Source organism: Thamnophis elegans, chromosome 13, assembly GCF_009769535.1.
Source record: "Thamnophis elegans isolate rThaEle1 chromosome 13, rThaEle1.pri, whole genome shotgun sequence".
NCBI lineage: Eukaryota > Metazoa > Chordata > Lepidosauria > Squamata > Colubridae > Thamnophis > Thamnophis elegans.
The window spans coordinates 14,568,007-14,589,753 of NC_045553.1; the positions used below are offsets into that span (position 1 = coordinate 14,568,007).

General features: G+C 47.3%; 1 protein-coding gene across 1 annotated transcript in view; it reads left to right on the forward strand.

The window, feature by feature from the left end:
- NCOR2 (nuclear receptor corepressor 2) overlaps positions 1–21,747 on the forward strand; it is a 207,759-nt gene that overhangs the window by 128,908 nt on the left and 57,104 nt on the right. The window contains 7 exon segments of the mRNA XM_032229003.1: positions 9,749–10,271; positions 14,883–15,003; positions 15,536–15,785; positions 19,306–19,470; positions 19,832–19,968; positions 20,685–20,784; positions 20,955–21,059. Of these exon segments, the coding sequence (XP_032084894.1) occupies positions 9,749–10,271; positions 14,883–15,003; positions 15,536–15,785; positions 19,306–19,470; positions 19,832–19,968; positions 20,685–20,784; positions 20,955–21,059 (1,401 nt within the window).

Here is a 21,747-nt window from a genome sequence, read left to right on the forward strand (position 1 = left end):
AGCAGCCAGTTTCACTTTCAATTTCAGTTTAAGCACAGGCCTCCTGAAGATCAGCTGTTTCAGGCTGCAGGGATTTCTATACCCTATTGCTGCCTCTGCAAGCCCCATTTTTCTCCGTTTGCTGCAAGGAGGTAAATTGCTGGGAGGCAGAGGCCAAAGGGTGGGGGCCGGTGGATGGGTGGGTGTTACATTCGGTGTATAAGACGTACCCAAATTTTCACCCTTTTTTAGTGGGGGGTATCTTATACTCCAAAAAAATACGGTACCCACTATCCCCCTTTAACCTGTCAAAGCTGAAGAAGCTTCTTGAGTGAGAAATGAAACGTCTTCGAAAGAAAAAAAGAAAAGAGTCCAGTTGCCTCCTGAAAAAAAGCACCTTTGGGACAACCATGACCTGGATGATGGAGAAGCCCCATAGACAGTTAAGGTCCTTCTTCAAAGTTCACTAAACTAGCCATGCCCAGTTCTTGGACATAACACATTTCCCCTTTATTGAATTAATCAAATTGATTAAATTACAACTTGACTTGCATCCTTTCAGAGGCTCATTGAAGCACTTGGAGGTTTATCTAAAAGGAAGCAAAAAGGATGCAAGTGACCAGCTGTCTGCAAGGAGTATAAATCCTTCCCTTCCCCACCATCCAAGTCAGAGCTGAAGAAGCTTCTTGGATGAGAAGCAAAATGCCTTCAAACGAAAAGAAAGGAAGTCCAGTTGCCTTTAAAAAAAAAAAAAAAACCTGCTTTAAGATGTGTGGACCTCAACTCCCAGAATCCCTCAGCCGTCATGGCTGGCCTGGGGGAATTCTGGGCGTTGAAGTCCACCCATCTTAAAGTCACCAAGGCAGAGAAACACGGCTGTTGTAATCCTTAATGTTTCTATTTTGTCAGCTAGTTTGCCACTAAGAGCCAACCTTCATGGCTGGAAGCCCACCCAAGTTATGTTCTGTGCCCCAACAGAGCATTGTAATTTCACAAGAGGCTGATAAATACTCTCACATTTTCTGGAGAAGGAGCCAAAGATTAAAAACTTCCTGATTATTATCGTATTTTTTGGAGTATAAGATGCACTCCCCCCTCCCAAAAAGGGTGAAAATTTTTGTGTGTCTTATACACCAAATGTAGTCCAGCCCCCATCCTTTTGCCTCTTCCTCCTAGCAGCAAACACCAGACACCCTGTTTCATCTTCAGCACAGCCTGATTAGCACAAGCAGCTGATTATCGGAGCCTGCATGAATTGCCATTGCCTATTGCCACCTCCGTGCATCCCTTTTTCTACCCATTCTGATCCCCGCCGCTCGGAATGGGTGGAAAATGGTGCAGGCAGAGGCCGAAAATGGGACGTGCAGAGGGTGAAAACAGGACACACGGAGGGGCAATAGGCTATGGCAATCCCTGTAGCCTGAAACAGCTGATTGTCAGGAGACAATCAGCTGCTTGTGCTAGTCAGGCTGTGCTGAAATTGGAATTGAAACAGGCTGTTTGCTGTTTGCTGCAAGGAGGTAAATTGTTGGGAGGCAGAGGCAGATTTTTTTTTCTTGCTTTCCTCCCCAAAGGCTAGGTGTGTCTTATACTTCAGCGTGTCTTATATTCTGAAAAATACACTACTTAGCAGGACTTCTGGATTAATTAATCTTTAATATGTGGGATCAAGTCTGGGCAAGGTGATTGTTTGACTGATTGGCATCAGAGATGGGTTACAAGCATATAAAACAGAAATGGACAATTTCCCCCTCTTTTTCCTTTGGAACTGATCAAGCAACTTATAGCAGATGCTTGCTATTTATAGGTATTGGTTTATTTATAGGTTAGTTATAGGTAGTCCTCAACTTACAATGGTTTGCTTAGAGACTGTTTGAAGTTACAATGTTACTGAAAAAAGTGACTTACGACCATTTTTCACACTTACGACCATTGCAGCACACACACCCAACCCATTTCATGATCCCGTGATCAAAATTTGGACACTTGGCAACTGGCTCGTGTTTATGATGGTTGCAGCGTCCCAGGGTCCTGTGATCCACTTTTGCGACTTTCCTGACCGGCGAAGTCGGTGTTGCTAACTTTTAACAACTGCAGGGATTCACTTAACAACTGTGGCGAGAAAGGTTGGGGAAAACGGGGCAAAATTCACTGTCTCGCTAAGCTGCAGAAATTCTGGGCTTGGCGGCGATCGTAAGTCGAGAACTGCCTGGGTTGCAATCTCCCCATTTAACTTGGGGGGGGGAAACGAAGGAATAATTTAACAGTCCCGTTCCCCCATCCCACTTCCTGCCAAGTTCTGATGTGAAGGACCGGTGTTAACTTAGAAACAATTGGAAACCTTTTTCAGTCAGTGTTTAAAGGAACTCATTACAAAGCAGTTTTCAGGTAAATATTCTGTGTCAGAGACGCAGGCATGAGTCAGAGATGCTGGGAGGAGGGGGGGAATCATAGAGGGGGATGCAACAGCTGGTTCCGAGGACACTGAGTACACACGTGTGAGGCGCTTTGTAAGTTTGAAGCGAGAGTTACAGGAACTGGGCATGGCTGGTCTAGTGAAGAGAAGGACCAGGGGAGACAGGATAGCAGTCTTCCAGTATTTGAGGGGCTGCCCCAGACAGAAGGGGGTCGAGCTATTTTCCAAAGCACCTGAAGGCCAGAGAAGGAACAATGGATTGAAATTGACCAAGGAGAGATTCAACCTGGAAATAAGGAGACATTTTCTGACAGTGAGAGGAATTCACCCATGGAACAAAAGTTGCTTTCAGAAGTTGTGGGAGCTTCATCACTGGAGGCTTTCAAGAAGAGACTGGACTGCCATCTGTTAGAAATGGTGTAGGATCTCCTACTTGGGCAGGGGGTGGGGTTTGGACTAGATGACCTAGAAAATCTCTTCCTTCTGTTAATCTGTAATCTGGTTGAATGTCATTGGATGCCAGACACTGGGGCCTCTAAGCAGGAGGGCATGAATTGAAAGGCCTTTGAATGGCCACTCAGCCCCCCGCCCAATCACACATCTCAAGGGGTGTGGGTCTTCCAAGGGACCCACACTTCTTGCAAACCGGCATGGCTTGTACTGAGCTGCCGGGGTCTTGAAAGGCAGCCGTTTTTCCCTGGCATCGTTTAGTTCCTTGCAACGGATGCAAAACAGGCAAGGCTTTTCCCAATGACCTGCTCTGCTCCTCCCAGATTCTCTCCAGATTGCAAAGTGCAAAATAAAATAAAATAAAATTGGAGTGAAGCCAAGATCTTGCAAGCTTTCTCAACAAAAATGGGGAGAGTGGCACTGTTCTCTCTCTCTCTCTCTCTCTCTCTCTCTCTCTCTCTCTCTCTCTCTCTCTCTCTCTCTCTCTCTCTCCCTCCCCCTCCCTCCCTCCCTCCCTCCCTCCCTCCCTCCCTCTCTCTCTCTCTCTGTCATTCTCTAGCAGTATGTTGGCTGCTTAGTTTTGTTTTGCAGAAGGGAAGAGGGGAAGCTGCCTTTCAGAGGCGCTTGGCGAGGAGAAAGACATCAGCGATGCTTGGAATTTGGTTGGAGGGCTTAGGAAATGGGCAGAGAGCTTCCAATCTGGGTGGACACCATTCCCTGTTGAGCTGATACAAGCAGCGTTTCTCAAAACTTGGCCGCTGTAAGATATGTGGACTTCAACTCCCAGATTTCTCCAGCCAGCATGGGTGGACTTCAACTCCCTTCAAGATGGGTGGACTTCAACTCCCAGAATTCCCATCATCACGGGTGAACTTCAACTCCAAGAATTCTCTATTCATTACTTCCAGTCCCTTCAACATGGGTGGACTTCAACTCCCACAATTCCCTAGTCATCACTTCCAGTCCCTTTAATATGGGTGGACTTCACCTCCCAGAATTCCCGTCATCACAGGTGGACTTCACCTCCAGAATTCTCTAGTCATCACTTCCAGTCCCTTCAACATGGATGGACTTTAACTCCCTTCAATATGGGTGGACTTCACTTCCCAGAATTCCCCAGTCATCATAGGTGGACTTCACCTCCCAGAATTCCCATCATCATGGCTGAACTTCAACTCCTAGGATTCTCCAGTTACCACTTCCGGTACTTTCGACATGGATCATTTCAACTCCCAGAAATTCCCAGCCAGAATGAGTGAACTTCAGTTCCCTTCAGCATGAATGGATTTCAACTCGCAGATTTTCCCGTAGCCATGTATGAGAAACACCGATCCAGCTTAAGCTCGCAACTCCTTCTGTCTTTTCCAAAATCTAATTTTCAGGAGAAAGAAATCTTTTAAGAGATTTCTTTCTCTCTCTCTCCTCCACTGGTTTTATTTTGAACCACTTTCCAAGAGAATTTCCCATGCCTCGTTCTTCTGGAGCATCCTTCAGCACCTGAACATTTCCCAATAAAATTCAGGAAACAATGACTTCATTTCCTTCTCCCCCCCCCCCCCTTCTTACAGCCACACCCAAGCCCAGGGGTCTGGCTGCCTCCTTCGTTCTGCCTCTGTTTGTGTCGACGGTGGTGGCGAGCCTCCATTTTGAAAGCCGCGCACACATTCTCTGCATCCTTGCGGTGCCTTCCTTGGATCTGATCCCAGAGCTGGGGTGGAGCATGGAACTCTGCTGCCTGGGCTGTGCCAGCATTTAAAAACTTTTTGGATTGAGCCAAAAAGGATATAGAAAGATAGATGTGCTACCACGCTGCCAGGAATTCCAGGTTGCAGCAATCCCAAGCCGAGACACATTCTGTGCTCCCAACGAGCAAGGCGGTTTTAATTAAACTTGGCGAAGGCTCCTTACCTGAAGGAACGTACCTTTCACATTTGTGCGCCCCAGACTTGCGCAACAAACCTCAGAGGTTCTCATGATGCAATCAGGCTTTTTTTTTTAAATGACAATGAGATGAAGTGGCTATGTCATTCTACACCTGTTTACTGAATTCAGAGCATTGATTGCAAAGAATTTCCAAGTTTGCCGTTGGGTTAATTTGAGCCGGCAGGAGTTGCTCATCAAGAATCTTCTCCCCTCCCCAAAATCTAGAGCAGGGGTCAGCAACCCGCAGTTCTGGAGCTGCATGTGGCTCTTTCACCCCTCTGCTGCGGCTCCCTGTTGCCGGTCGGCTGCACAATTGATAGGGCTTTCGGTTGTGAGTCATCTAGCCCAACTCCCTGCCCAAGCAGGAGACCCTACAGCATTTCTGACAGATGGCAGTCCAGTCTCTTCTTGAAAGCTTCCAGGGATGACGCTCCCACAACTTCTGAAGGAAACTATGTTCCACTGGTTGATTGCTCTCACTGTCAGAAAATTTCTCCTTGTTTCCAGGTTGAATCTCTACTGGTTCAGTTTCTATCCATTATTCCTTGTGTGGCCTTCGGGTGCTTTGGAAAATAGCTTGACCCCCTCCTCTCGGTGGCAACCCCTGAAATATTGGAAGATGCTCTCCTGTCTCCCCTGGTCCTTCTCTTCACTAGATTAGCCATGCCCAGTTCCTGCAACCGTTCTTCATATGTTTTAGCCTCCAGTCCCCTCATCATTGCTCTTCTCTGCACTCTTTCTAGAGTTGCTACATCTTTTTCATAGTGTGGGGACCAAAACTAGATGTAGGACTCTAGGTGTGGTCTTACTAAGGCTTTACAGAGTAGTATTAGGATCTCCCTTGATCTTGATTGTATCCCTTCTGTTAATGCAACTTAAGATTGCATTGGCTTTTTTGGCTGCAGCTGCACACTGCTGGGTCATATGTAATTTATTGTCCACTAAGACTAAGACTCCAAGATCCCTCTCAAAGTTATTAAGAAAAAAGCTATTAAGACTGGTTTCATCCAGTCTGTATGTGTACCTTTGGTCTTTCTTGCCTAAGTGTAAGACTTTACTTTTCTCTACACTGCATTTCAATTTCTCCAATTTTGTCCAAAAAGCTTCTTCTGAAATGAACTGAAGAAGCTTCTTGGATGAGAAGCGAAACGTTTTCAAGGTAAAGACCAGGAAAATTCCGGGGGGGGGGGGGGGCAGAGGGGAGGAATCACACTTGGGACTTGCAATGAACAGTTGCAAGCGAAGGATTACCTGCTTTGATTACTTTGAGCTCAGGGTGGTAGCGAAACCTGTGCCCCACACTCAACGTGAACAAGGGTCGAGATTTGCTACTAGGATACTAGAGTCAAAGGCAAGACAAGAAACAATGGATGGAAACTAATCTAGGAGAGAAGCAACCTGGAATTAAGGAGAAACTTCCCAACAATGAGGACAATTAACCAGTGGAACAGCTGGCCTCCAGTTGTTGTGGGTGCTCCATCACTAGAGGTTTCAAAGAAAAGACTTGTCTGAAGTGGTCTAGGGTCTCCTGCTTGAGTAAGGGGCTGGACTAGAAGACATTCAAGGTCCCTTCCAGCTCTATTTGGATTGAATCCCCTTTCTTGTGGGAGGGACTCGCTTGTAACATTTCAGACAGGTGAAAGTCCAGCTGCTTTTTAGAGGGGAGAGGAAAAAACATATTTGGGACAACCATGACTTGGAAGATTGACAGTCTCCATAACATTCATGGCAAGCCACTTCAGATGATCACTAAATGAATGTTTGCATATTGAGGTCCGTATGTAACATCAAAGACCCAGAAAATTGAGAAGAGGAACCTGGAAATTAGGAATTTGTTCTGCGCGGCGTAAAGGACTTCCCCTTCCTTTTAAATTGAATTTCCCCTGTTCTGAAGCTAGTGGGGAGATGGTCTTCCACATCAAGGTCGTGGAAAGAGGAAAACAACATTAACTCTGCCTGTCCTTTTGAGGGCCTGTCAATCCTTCCCAACGGGGAAAATAATAATAGTAATAATAACAGCCTCCCATCTGCAAAGAAATCCTGCAGCCTTCCAATTAGGTTTTTATGTTGTGGTGTTTTTTTTTTTTTTTTGCAGCTGCAATCTCAAGTGAAGTGAAACGCAGGTCAAGGTTGGTAGGAGATTAATAGCAGCAGCTCTTAAAATCCACTCCAGGATCTCTCCGGGAGATCAAATTAATAAGGAAGTGATCAGAAGCCCCTATTTCCCTTTCTCCAAACAGGGGCATGTCTTTTGATTATCCTTGACAGGTGTGGCTGTATGTTTGTGTAATTTATGTGACCCCATTGTGACTTCACACCTGAGGATGGGTTTTTTAAATAAAGCTTTTTATTTTTATTTTTCTAGAAACACACCATGTTTCTCTGAAAATAAGACCTCCCTGGATAATAAGCCCAATCACGCTTTTGAGCGCATGCGCTAAAATAAGCCCTCCCTGAAAATATTGCAACACAGCAGCAGCCATGAGGTGACCAGGCTCGCCGCCTCCTGCACCTCAAAAATAATAAGACCTCCCCGAAAATAAGGCCAGGCGTTTATTTCGGGGGCGAAAAGAAAATAAGGGCCTGTCTTATTTTCGGGAAAACATGGTAGAAAGAGATAGATAGATAGATAGACAGATAGATAGATAGATAGACAGACAGACAGACAGACAGACAGACAGACAGGCAGACATAGAAAGAGATAGATGACTATGCTCACCGCCTCCTGCACCTCAGAAATAATAAGACCTCACCTAAAATAAGGCCAGGCGTTTATTTAGGGGGGGGGGAATGTCAAAAGAAAATAAGGACCTGTCTTATTTTCGGGGAAACACGGTATTGTGTGAAAAATGTGGAACCAGAGTTACATTTTAGTACAAATAAAACAATACTCTTCTTATTTAACACGATTAACCATCTTACAGACTTTTAGTAGTAATACACATATTTTGTTGAATTATAATATTTCTTTAATTATTCCATATTTAAGCATGTTATTTCTTATGCCAATCTCCATATTCTTGATATTACTCCTTACTACAGATAGAATACCAATAATCATATTTGTTATGTTTAACAGACTTATATAATTCCAATAGTGAAACACCGATTTATATTGAATTATAATCAAGTTATATAATTCTAATAATAATAATGCACATGTTTTGTTGAATTATGATCTTTCATTATCTTGATCAATAGTTCAATATGTTGTTTTCAAGCCAATCAAATTCTACATATGATTCCTTTTACTACACGTAAAATGTTGATAATCATATTTGTTACATTTTAACAAATTTATAGTTATACTTAATAATATACATATTTATATTATAATCTTCAATCTTTTGCTTATTCAATATTTCTATATGTTATTTTTATAGCCATCACCCTTTTATTCAGACATATTCAAAATTTTCACCTGAGGATGGGTTTTGATGCCTTTTGGTTTAGAGCAGGGATCCCAAAACTTGGCAACTTTAAGATTTGTGGACTTCCAGAATTCTCCAGCCAGTCGGCTGGAGAATTCTGGAAATTGAAGTCCACAAGTCTTAAAGTTGCCAAGTTTGAAGACCTCTGGTTTAGACCCTGTCCAGTTTTATTGTCACTTTTATGGTTTCTCCATTTGTGTGTGTGTGTATTTATTTAATGGTTCTGCAAGGTTTGGTTTTAGGGAAAAGCTGTTCTCAGATCAAGAAGAATAACCAAAATTAAGACACACAATCGCCCTTGCAGATGATTGTAACCTTAGAAACAACTGAAAAATACATTTGCAGCTAAAAGTTCTCTTCCTAAAAACAAGTGCAGGTAGTCCTCAACTTAAAACGATTCATGGAGTGCCAGGTCAAAGTTAACAACGGCTTGATATTTTTCACACTTACGACCATTGTAGCATCTCCATGGTGACATGATCAAACTTCAGATGCTTGGCAACTGACTCATGTTTATGACGGTTGTAGTGTCCCGGGGGCTTAACATGGTTTAGGAGTGAATTTAACAGATTAGCAGAGTTGGAAGGGACCTTGTAGGTCATCTAGTCCAACCTCCCACTGAAGCAGGAGACCCTACACAATTTCTGGCAGTTGGCAGTCCAGTCTCTTCTTGAAAGCTTCCAGGGATGAAGCTCCTACAACTTTCGATTCAAATTATGTTCCAATGGTTGATTGTTTTCACTGTCAGGAAATTCCTCCTTATTTCCAGGTTGAATCTCTCCTTAATCAGTTTTCATTCATTATTATTCCTTGTGTGGCCTTCGGGTGCTTTGGAAAATAGCTTGACCCCCTCCTCTCTGGGGCAGCCTCTCAAATATTGGAAGACTGCTATCCTGTCTCCCCTTGTCCTTCTCTTCCCTAGACTAGCCATGCCCAGTTCCTGCAACTGTTCATCTGTTTATCGTATGTTCTAACCTCTTGTCTCCTAATCCCTTTTTGCAACCTTCTGACAAGCACAGTCGATGGGGAAGCCCCATTCACTTAAACAACAGCATTTCTAATTTAGCAACTGCTGTGATTCACTTAACAACTGTGAAAGGTGGTAAAATGGGTGCAAAACTCACTTAAACACAAATCTCAATCAGCCATAGAAATGTCAGGCGTAATTGTGGTCACAATTTGAGGAGTGTCAAAATAACAAACTGGAGAAAGGAAGAAGGTCTTTGATAGACAAACCCATCATGGTAGTTTGAAGCGAATCTAAACCATGTTTTGTTTTGGATTTTCCCCATGTGATTTTCTGGCACCCGAGTGGGGAAAATACACCTCCTCTCCTTCTGTTTGCAGAAATCATAAGATGCTCCTCTTCAAAATCTCCACCGTTGTAGCCTGCAACTCTTCAGAGTTAAATAATGCATTGCAACTCCACAGCTCGCTGCCATAAAATATTTTTTTTTTTTAGGGCTCCTGTGGGACCCTGAGCATTTGTGCGTTGCAAATGGAACCTGGCCATTGAAATGAACAGTATGTCTTTTTGTTTTAATTCCAGTTGCCGTTAATAACAGCTCCGACACAGACAGCTTGCCTTCCCCGAGACTCGATGCGAAAAAGCCTCCAGAAAACGAGTCCAAACCGAATCCCGAGGCCAAAGAAGAAACCACCGTCAACATGGAGAAAGCCGCAATGTCCCCGGAAGCCAACGCCGTAGACTCTGCCGGTCAGACGCCAGATGAGACTGAGCCTGGCCCAGCTGGTACCGAAAAGCCGCTGGAGGAAATGAAAGCCGATACGATAAAAACAGAAGAAGGGGAAGGGAACCCGAAGGAGCCAGAAGCAGACATGGCGGAGATAAAAATGGAGGAAGGGGCAGATGTCCCGGAAGACAATAAGTCCAATGACCAGAAAAGGGAGACCAGTAACGGGGTGGGGGCAGAAACTGCAGAGACCCCCAAATTGGAGAAGAAGGAGGGCCCCACGGCCAGCAAAACCGGAAGTGCTGCCTCAGATAGCGATTCTAGTGCCACATGCAGCGCAGACGAGATGGACGAGCAGGACCCGGCGGACAAAACCAAGTAAGTGAAAAGACAGCGGGGCGCAAGGAAGGAAGAAGGGAGGAAGGAAGGGTAGACGCGGGAAGTCCTCGACTTACAACCGCGATGGAGCCCATTGTTTCTGTTGCTAAGCAAGACTGCTTTTGAGTGAGTTTTGAACCTGTTTGGAGACTTGTCTTGCCGCCATTTTTAAAAGCGAAATTCTCTGTGGTTGTGAGGTTAGTTGCACGGGGGGAATGGGGAATCTGGCTTCCCTGTTGACTTTGCTCACCAGAAAGCCACCAGAGGGGATCATGTCTCTCTCTTTCACACACACACACACACACACACACACACACACACACACACACACCAGGACATGGCAACCATCGTAAATACGAGCCACTGTCCATGTATTTGAATTCTGATCCCGCAATCAAAACATGGGGATGCTGTATCGGTCATAAATGTGGAAAACGGTCACAAGTCACTTTTTCCAGTGCTGTTGTAACCGGACGGTCACTAAGTGAATGGTTGTAAGTCGAGTACTATCTATATTTCCCATGAAAAGCTAACAGAGTGCTTTGGCAGCCCTGAACTTTTATCAGACCCTGGAAGGTATTTCCTGCACGGGCTGAGATGATTCTTCTCTGCAGACCAATGATCCGATTTTCAGCAGCAAGACTCATTTGGACTGTTGGGGAGATCTCCAGGGAAGCAGTGATTTTTCAGGGAAATCGCTTGGGATTCCTTGGGAGATCTTTGGGAAGTAGTGATCTTCCAGAGAGATCACTTGGGATTCCTGGAGAGATCTCTGAGGAAGCAGTGATCTTTCAGGGAGATTGCTTGGGACTTCTGGGGAGATCTTTGGGAAGTAGTGATCCCTTGGGACTCCTGGGGAGATCTTTGGGAAGCAGTGATCTTCCAGAGAGATCACCTGGGATTCCTGGAGAGATCTCTGGGGAAGCTATTTCAGGAAGATCTTTGGGAAGCAGTGATCTTTCAGGGAGATTGCTTAGGACTCCTGGGGAGATCTTTGGGAAGCAGTGATCTTCCAGAGAGATCACTTGGGATTCCTGGAGAGATCTCTGGGGAAGCAGTGATCTTTCAGGGAGATCGCTTGGGACTCCTGGGGAGATCTTTGGGAAGCAATGATCTTCCAAACAGATCACTTGGGATTCCGGGAGAGATCTCCAGGGAAGCAGTGATCTGTCAGGAAGATTGCTTGGGACTCCTGGGGAGATCTTTGGGGAAGTAGTGATCTTCCAGAGAGATCACTTGGGACTCCTGGGGAGATCGTTGAGAAGCAGTGATCTTTCAGGGAGATCGCTTGGGATTCCTGGGAAGATCTCTGGGGAAGCAGTGATCTTCCAGAGAGATCACTTGGGATTCCTGGTGAGATCTTTGGGAAGCTGTGATCTTTCAGGGAGATCATTTAGAATTCCCAGGGAGATCTCCAGGGAAGCAGGGAGATCACTTTAAAAAAAATTGATCTGTTGAGGCCATCTCCGTCTGGGCTGGCCGTTGTGCGCTTCCCAAACCTGATTTTAGCTAGGAACTCAAATCATGCGTGGCTGCATTTCCTTTCTGGCGCTTTGTGGGGGTGATTCAGGTTTCTGGATAATTTGGGTGGGGCGACTTGAAACGAGAGAGGGACACGCGGCAAATAGCAAAGCCTCACGCAGCTTCTCCGTTGCTCTCGCAGATTCCGCAGATTCTGTGAGTCAGGAGGGCAAGCAAGTTTGCATTGTGTGGTCAGAAACTAGATCTGAAGAAAAAGGGGAGGGGGAACCCCCAGGGCTTCCTCTGAATCAGGCCATAGATTGCTCAGGAGCATCTGGAAGCTGAGTGAACAAACCTGGTGACTTCAAAGCGGCTGATTTATGACCCTGATCTTCTCTGGAGAAATTTTGCACTTGGCTAATGATTTGTGACACCTCCTGATGGTAATTGAAAAGGCAGCTTCAGATCCTGCTTGGGATCGATGCCCACCGGCCGGGGTTAAAGGAGGTCAGGCGCCACCAGACGGTCACTTCCCGGACCGCCAGTCGGTTCTGGGATGACTGCCTGCCTGCCTGCCTGCCAGTGGCTGAAGGCTGATTTAGTGCCGCGCTTTTCACTCAATTTCCTGAAACGCCTCTTGAAATCATATTCTCGGGCAGACATTGATCAAGGCACGACTGACGAGGCAGGAGAAAACAAGAGCACTGGGAGGAGCGCAAATTTATGGCCTTGGCTGGAAGGAAGCCTGGTATTCCCCCACCCCACCCCCAAAAATGTTCCGACTCTGGAAAGAGTGCAGAAAACAGCCACAAAGATTAGTGGGCTTGAGGCTAAAATTTAACAGATTAACAGTTGGAAAGGGACCTTGTAGGTCATCTAGTCCAGCCCCCCGCCCAAGCAGGAGACCTTACACCATTTCTGACAGATGGCAGTCCAGTCTCTTCTTGAAAGCTTCCAGGGATGAAGCTCCCACAACTTCCGAAGGCAACTTTTGTTCCATTGGTTGACTGCTCTCACTGTCAGAAAGTTCCTCCTTATTTCCAGGTTAAATCTCCCCTTGGTCACTTTCCATCCATTGTTCTTTGTCTGGCCTTCAGGTGCCTTGGGAAATAGCCTGACCCTCTCCTCTCTGTGGCAGCCCCTCAAATATTGGAAGTCTTCTATCATGTCTCCCCTGGTCTTTCTCCCCTGACACACAAACTCATAACAGGGGCAAATTTTGCTTAACTAACATTGAGATATTTGAACAAAAATGTCGGGCTCAATTGTGGTCAAACGTCGAGAACCACCTGTAGAACAATGACATGGAACAACAGATCCCATACGTCCATGTCAACCTCCACTAACTTAGTGGCCCCAATGGTTCGGAGAAGGAGGGGGAGGGTAGATGCCACGGCTTCCCATCCTCCCAAGAAAGCTTTCGACAGCATTGAGGAATTCTGCCATCTCCTCTGGGCTGCTTGCAAACCAAATGGAAGGAAAAAGGTCTCTAAAGATAATTATCGTTGCATATATATATTTTATAAAGGCTGCTGCTGGCAGCCGGAGGAATGAGAAGTTCAAGCATAGGCCAAGCTAAATATAAACGAATATGGAGGCCTGTACGGTCATGCATAACAGTTGTCAGTTTGTGGCTCAGGAATAGCCAGAGATGTTCAGAGGGTAAAAAATAAATAAAAAGGAGCCAGAGAACGCCAAACAGAAATCTAATCCCATTTTCCCGGTGGGTTAAATCCCTGGGAGATCCCTGGCATGGTTGGATCTGTTCAACCATGGTTAAATATTCCAGCGTGGTTCGTGATCTTCTCTTAAAAATCTCCAAAGCTTAAGAGTTGGCACCCACATCAAGGAGACTTAACACATGGTCATCAGCTTGGTCCCATAAATCTTAGTTCTGATGAAAGCTGTCCCAAAGACCTAAAAGTCTTTTGATGGGGTCGCTAATGGACGAGAAGATATTCCTGATCTTCTCTTACACATCTCCAAAGCTTAAAAGCTTGTGCTGTTATCTTCTGACACCCATATTAAGGAGATAAGTCAACATGAGGTCATCAGCCCGGTCTGTGTTCTGGGGGGCAACAGTCCCAAAGACCCCAGGGTCTTCTGATGGGACGTTCCAACAAGGTTCAACATCTTCTCCTATCAGTCTCCAGAGTTTGAGACAACAGTCTTCTGGCAACCATATCAAGGAGACTTAACATGAGGTCATCAGCCAAGTCTCATAAATCTTAGTTCTGCTGAAAGCAGTCCCAAAGACCCCAGAATCTTCTGATGGTGGTCTCCACTGGACAAGAAGACATTCCAACTTGGTTCATGATCTTCTGTGATAAATCTCCAAAGCTTAACAGTCTGTGCTGTGGTTTTCCGGCACCTACTTCAAGGAGATAAGTCAATATGAGGTCATCAGTCAGGTCCCAGCAATCTTTGTTCTGGTGGGAACAATCCAAAGACCCCAAGGTCTTCTGATGGGACGTTACAACATGGTTCAACATCTTCTCCTATCAGTCTCCAAAGCTTGAGAATTTGTTGTCTTTTGACACCCGCATCAAGGAGACTTAACCCGAGGCCATCAGCCAGGTCCCATAAAACTTTGTTCTGGTGAAACCAGTCTCAAAGACCCCAAAGTCTTCTGATGGGAGTCTCCAATGATCCAGAAGATGTTCCAACAAGGTTCACGATCTCCAAAGCTTAAGAGTTTGTGCTCTTATCTTCTGATGCTCATATCAAGGAAATATGTCAACGTGAGGTCATTAGACAGGTCTGTTCTGGTGGGAACAGTCCCAAAGACCTGAAAGTCTTCTGATGAGGTCTCCAATGGTCCAGAAGATGGTTGGGAGTCCTCATCACTTAGCCCAAAGCGAAACAGAGCCTTGAGTTGTCTAAGGACTTGAAGAGATCAACTCATGTTTGACTTTCAGAAGGCAAGGTCAAAATTACTGGTGGCCCTTGATTTAAGATCATACTTGGGACCAGAATTTCCATGGCTAAGCCAAATGCTTGTTAAGTGAATCACACCTGATCTTATGACCTTTTCCCCATGGTTGCTGAGTGAATCTCTGCAGTTGTTCAAGCGAATCAGTCTGGACTTCAGGGCCAAAGCAGAGATCTCGGAAGAAAGTTCTCAAGTGGGATTGTTGCATCTCTCTGCAGGTTGCCAGCTGCCCGCTTAAGTCTCCTTGGTGCCCCCAACGATGCTCGGCTCCCCTCCTCACCTCAGAAGCCTCTGGACCTGAAGCAGCTGAAGCAGAGGGCAGCTGCCATCCCTCCCATTGTGAGTCTCACTCTTTCTCTTCTCTTGCCTTGCCTTCTCCCCTTCCCATTCATCCTCCCTCCCCTTCCTCCTTCCCTTCTCTTTTTTCTTCCTTCTATTTCTCTTACCTGCCTTTAACTTCTTTCCTCCCCCTGTCACTAATCTCTCACTCCTTCCTCCTCCTCCTCTCCCTCCCTCCATTCCTTCCTTGTCAGATTCTTTCCTTCCTTCCTCGCTCCCTTCTCTCCATTCCTTCCTTCCCTCCCTCCTTTCCATTCCTTCCCTCCCTCCCTCCTCTCCATTCCTTCTTTCCTTCCCTCCCTCCTCTCCATTCCTTCCTTCCCTCCCTCCTCTCCATTCCTTCCTTGTCAGATTCCTTCCTTCCCTCCATCCCTCCCTCTATAAGGTCAGCTACAGCAGCTTTGGGTTTTGAAGAAACTGGCACAACTGATTGACACAAACTAACACATTGTGTGTGTGTGTGTGTGTGTGTGTGTGTGTGTGTTAGGGGTGCCCATTGCAAATGACTAACCTCAGTTCTTTTTCCTCACAGATTTCCGAAGGCCCACTGGAGGGAGCGTTGCAGAGCGGGGCCACCAAAGCCCCAGTGACTCCCCACACCTTGGCCCTCTACCAGCAACAGATCACCCGGGCCCAGGAGGAGGAAGAGGAGGAGGAAGAGGAGGAGGAGGCTGCACCCAGCAAGCTGCCCCCACCGGAGAAGGAGCCCCCCCTTTGCTCCAGCAACAGCAACAGCCCTCGGGCAGCTCCGCATCGGAGCCCGGCCGAGACAGACAAAGAGGGTGAGGGCACTTGGGGATGTAAGGGGAGGCTGCGGAGGGATGAAGCGGGAGGAAGAGAGAGAGGAAAATTAGTGGAGGGAGAGAGAAAAGAAGTTAGAAGAAAGGGTGAAAAAGAGGAAGGAAGTAGAGAGGAATGGGAAGAAGGGGAAGGGAGTGAGGGAGGAAGGAAGGGAGAGGGAGGAAAACTAATGGAGATAGAGGAAAGAAGTTGGAAGAAAGAAGGAAGGGTGAAAAGGGGAAGGAAGTAAAGAGAAGGAAGGAAGATTGGAGTGGGAGAGGAAAGAAATTAGAAGGAAGAAAGAAGGGTGAAAAAGAGGAAGGAAGTAAAGAGCGGGAGGGGAAGAAGGGAAGGAAGAAAGGAAAGAAAGAAGAAAGGAAGGAAAATTAGTGGAGAGAGGAAAGAAGTTAGAAGAGGGAAAGGTGAGAAAGAGGAAGGAAGTAGAGAGGGTGGGGAAGAAGGGTAGGAAAATTAGTAGAGAGAAAAAAGTTATAAGATAGGAGGAAGCGTGAAAAAAAGGAAGGAAGTAAAGAGAAGGGAAGGGGAAAAAAGAAGCGAAGGGGAGAGGGGAAGGGAAGGCAGGCAGGAAGTCTCCCAGCTTATCAGATAGTAAAAAGAGACAGCTTGAGAGTTGAACTTTCAGACTTAAAGATGGTTTGGGAACTGTCAACATGTGAATCATCTCCTCCTCCCCCTCCCCCCTTCCCTCCTCCTCTTCCCTCCTCTCCTTCCCCTCCCCCTCCTCCATTCCCTCCTCCTCCCCTTCCTCCCCCTCCTTCCTCCCCCTCCTTCCTCCCCCTCCTTCCTCCCTCTCCCCTTTCCTCCTCCTCTCCTTCCCCTCTTCCCCTCCTCCACTCCCTCCTCCTCCCTCTCCCCTCCCTTTCCCCTCCCCCTCCTCCTTCCTGTCCTCTCCTCCTCCCTCCCCCCTCCCCTTCTCTCATCCTCCACCTCCCCTTCCTCCGCTCCCGCTCCTCCCCTTTCCCTCCTCTCCTTCCCCTCCCCCCTTCCCCTCCTCCTCCACTCCCTCCTTCTCCCCTTTCCTTACCCCTTCCTTCACTGTCCCTCTCCTCCCCCTCCTCTCCCCCACATTCTCCTCCCCTTCCCTCCTCCTTCCTCCCCCCTCCCTCCTCTCCTTCCCCTCCCTCCTCTCCTTCCCCTCCCCCTCTTCCACTCCCTCCTCCTCCCCTTTCCCCTTCCCCCTCCTTTCCTCTCCTCTTCCCTCCCCTGGGGCAGGTGGCCTTCCTTCTCTTTGGGCCAAGCAGCTTCGGTACAAGCTGTGCACTTCCTCTCGATTTAGCCCCCCCACCCCTTTCCCAGTTGGCCTTCGGAGCAGGGCTGCCTGGCCAAGGAAACCCATTTGGATGACAGATCGCCTCCACCGCCATCTCCCTCGCTCCAATTCCAGGGCTTTGACAAAGGGCAGTGGTCCCCTCCTGTCGCTTTTGTCAAGGGGGGCTTTGAGTTACAGCTCTTCTTTAATGCAGGGGGGAGGGGGGGAGGAAAACCAGAATAAAATCAACCCTGGTTGAAACTTCCAAGCAGGCTCTTTTTTCCCTGCATTTCTCTCTCTTCATCCAAGCATTAAGAGGAACTTACAGATTAAGAGTGGGAAGGGACCTCTCAGGTCATCTAGTCCAACCCCACCCCAGCAAAAGACCTCACAGCATTCCTGGCAGATAGCAGTCCAGACTTTTCTTGAAAGTCTCAAATAATGAAGCTCCCACAACTTCTGAAGGCAACTTCTGTTCTACGGGTTGATTGTTCTCATTGTCAGAACATTCCTCCTTATTTCTAAGTTGAATCTCTCCTTGGTCAGTTTCCATCCATTATTCCTTGTCTGGACTTCGGATACTCTGGAAAGCAGGCTGATCCCCTCCTCTCTTGGCAGCCCCTCAAATATTGGAACATTGCTCTCCTGTCTCCCCTGGTCCTTCTCTTCACTAGACTAGCCTTGCCCAGTTCCTGTTTTAGCCTCCAGGCCTTTGATCATCTTAGATAGATTCAGATTAACAGTGTTGAAAGGGAGCTTGTAGGTCAACTAGTCCAAGCAGGAGACCCTACCCCATTTCTAACAAATGGCAGTCCAGTCTCTTCTTGAATGCTTCCAGTGATGAAGGTCCCACAACTTCCGAAGGCAACTTCTGTTCCATTGGTTGATTATTTTCACTGTTAGGAAATTCCTCCTTATTTCCAGGTTGAATCTCTCCTTGTTCAGTTTCTATCCATTGTTCTTTGACTGACCTTCAGGTGCTTTGGAAAACAGCTTGACCCCCTCCTCTCTGTGGCAGCCCCTCAAATATTGGAAGTCTGCTATCCTGTCTACCCTGGCCCTTCTCTTCACTAGATTAGCCATGCCCAGTTTCTGCAATCGTTCATCGTGCTTTTTAGCTACCAGTCCCCTCATCATCCTTGTAAATGGATCTTCTCTGTTCAGTGAAAGCTTGGAGGGCCACCTGTCTTGACTCCAGATCTCTCCAGTGGTGTAAGGCCCCCCATTTCCATAGACCCTACCTGGGCCTGGTCTTCATCTCTGCAGGAGATTACAATGGAGGCAACTCATTCTGCAGAGTGGCAGGGGAGGAATTTGAAAGAAAAACTGAGTCTCTGCTAGAGATTCTTTTCCTGCAGATGTCTTCCTCTTCAGCTTTGCAGTTCCCCAACCTGCCTTCTCTCCTGCTGTCCTTGGGAAGCAGCATAAAACCCCCCAACTTCACGTGGTAAATCACCAAATAATTCAATTTAGAGTCTGCTTTCTGCAAAACTATGAGGCAGTTGCTTTCCCAAGAGCGGAAGCAGAGGTTCTGCCAGATGCAGCTGTCCGAGGCTTCTACCTTCACCGTCCCTTTGTCCTGGGGGTTTCGGTCGGGATGTTTGCAGCTCCTCGTTGGTGTGGTGGTCAAAAGGGTAGGCTGGGAGCAAGGGGACAGGGAGGTCCAGGGCCTGGTCTTGGGCAGGGAGCCAGCTGGGTGGAAAGCCATTTCTGCTCTCAGCCGTTAGAAAGGAATCCTAGGAAGCGACGGTAGTTCTGGCAAAGTTGTCAAGAAGGCTGCACTGGTGGTACCTCCATGGGGTCTCCAGGAGTCAAGACTCCCTCAAAGACAGATAGCTCTATCTGTCTTTTGACCGTCTGTCCGTCTGTCCGTCCTCTTGTCTCTGTCTCTCTCTCTCTCTCTGTCTCTGTCTCTCTCTCTGTCTCTCTCGTCCTGTCCTGTGCGGTCTGTTTATTTTGTCTTGCTTGCCTGCCTATCTATCTATCTTATCTAATCCATCCATCCATCCATCTAGCTATTATCTATCTATCTTCTTTCTATCAATCTATCATGTATCACACACACTCTCTCTCTCTACCTACCTACATCTATCTATCTATCTATCATTCATCCATCCTTCCATTCTTCTTCCATCCCACCCATCTTCTTCCCTCCCCCCTCCCTTCCCCCCTCCCCATCCATGAAAATGCACAACCTTCCCAATATAGCCACTCTGACTTCCGCTTCTCTTGCTGTTTCTCTCTCCTGGTAGAAAAACCAGTGCTTTTCACCCCTCTTCCCGATGGACAGAAGCCAGCTGGAGAAGCCGCTGCCACAACCTGCTGGCCACCAGTCCTCCCCTACCAAGGGTCCTCCAGGGATGTCATCCGCACTTCCCCGCACACCGAGTCTCATGCATTTCAGTATAGCCCTTCGGGTGAGTCCAGCTCTTGGCTGTTAGGAGGGCGGTTTGACTATCCAGCCTTGGCAGTGCCTAGTGGCTTGTAATCTGGAGACTGGGTGGAAGGGTGGCCAAATTCCAGATCCAGGACAGAAGCGGAAAAACAACAGAATTAGGGCCGTAAAAGCCAATCTCCTGGGAGGCTTCGGGTTTTTTTAGCTCAGTGGGACACAGAAGGGCTGCAGACAGTCATGAGTTATTTGGGGTTGTGAACGTTCAAACTCCCAAGTTCCTCATAATCAAGTAGGTTGATCTTTCTTAGAAGAACCGAGTTCAAATACCGCTCGCATTGTCTTAAAACTCTCAATCTCTGCCTCTCTCTTTCTCTCCACAGCAGCTCATCCCATCTCCTTAAATGCTCACGAAAGTTCTCGGACTGGCCCGCCAAGGTTGCCCGCCATCTCCAATCCTCCTCCTCTGATCTCCAACAAGCACCCCTCGGTTCTTGAAAGAACGCCTGGCTGCATCTCCCAGGTAAAGGTGCACCCCAGCCTTCTGAGACCGTCCCACTAACTCAGGGGTGTCAAACTCAGTATCATTGAGGGCTGCATCAGGGTTGTGTTTGACCTTGTGGGACTGCAGGGGGCATGTTCAACTTGACGTCACTTGTGTTGGGGGCACCTGTGGTGGCTAAGTGCTAAGCAGGACTTCCCTCAGACCCTCCCTCCCTCTCATTATAATCTCCTTCCTTCCTTCCTTCCTTCCTTCCTTCCTTCCTTCCTTCCTTCCTTCCTTCCTTCCTTCCTTCCTTCTCCTCTTTCCTTATTTTTCCTTCTTCGCTCTCTTCCCATCTTCCCTTCTTTTTCTTTCTCTTTCCCCTTTCCTGTCCCTTCTTACATGCTCAAGTGCAAAAGGGGAAACACTTCTTTTTTTAGTTTGTTTTGCTAGCCTTCTGCTAGCTGTCAGAGGGCTACAGAAGGCTGTAGCGGCCGAAAATGGAGCCCAGGGGGGTGGGGGGGAGGGCTGCGCAGAGGCACCGTAGGCTGGTCCTCTGCTGTTTCCATGGTGGCCATGTGAGCCAGATTTAATCACCCCTGGGCCGAATCCGGCCCGTAGGCCTGGAGTTTGACACCTGTGCACTAACCAGTAGATCAAGAGGAACAATGAAACCATGCTCAAGAGCGTGATTGCTACCATGTTTGGGTTGTTGCCGTCCCCCAATAACTAATGTTCTTTGGTGGATCTTTCAGGGGATCCCTCTACAGCTCCATGGTCCATTCAGTTTGGAGCACACCAAAGTCTCCATCGGTTCCATCACTGTGCCTTTGACGATGGACCCCAAGAAGTTGGGTAAGATCATCCGACAGAGTGGTGAAGATGTTCTTAGAGCCACAGCTGGCCAGAGAAGGGAAGGATCCAGTTGAGACACTAGCTGCGCTGAGACCCGCTAGTCGTCCAAGCAATTTCTTTTGCTGCTCCTTTTACAGTAAAGTCAAGGTGGAAACATTCTTGTTTTCCAGTGCCGTTTCCTGGAGTGAAACAAGAGCAGCTTTCTCCTCGAAGTCAAGCGTGTCAGCCTGAAAGCTTGGTGGTGCAGCCCTCCCAGGAGAGCTCAGTTCTTCGCGGTAAGGCTTTTGCCCTGTGGAAGCCTGTAATAGTAGGGAGAGAATGTAGAATAGAATAGAAGAACAGAACGGAACGGAATGGAATGGAATGGAATAGAATAGAATAGAACAGAAATATAGAATAGAATAAAACAGAAAAATAGAATAGAATGGAAGAAAGGATAGGATAGAATAGAATAGAAGAAAGGATAGGATAGGGTAGAATAGAAGAATACAATTTGCCTCCAGAAGGTGGGTGGGGACTGGCGGGTGAGTGGGGTGATGTGGGGCGGGGCAGCCTCGTGGGCCTATGCGAGCTGGACTAATAGCTTTGACAGGCTGTATCCGGCCCCTGGGCCTTACTTTGAAGTTTAGCCCCTTCAAACGAACAAACAAACGCCTCACTGGACCTCCCAGAACGTCAAAAAAGTTCATAATTTACAAATTATGAACACTCTGGTTTTAAGAAGGTCGCAGGTGATGGGAGAATCCTTTTGTCTAAGCCATGGATGTCAAACTCAATTTTATTGAGAGCCACATCGAGGTGTTCGACCTCGTGGGGAGCGGGGGCATGGCCAGCTCAACGGCACTCGTATCGGGGGCGCTTGTGGTGGCCTGAGTGCTCTTCCAGCGAAAACGGGCTCCTGAGCTCCATTTTCGGCTGCAACAGCCTCCTGTAACCCTCTGCCAGGGAAAATGGAGTTGGGCG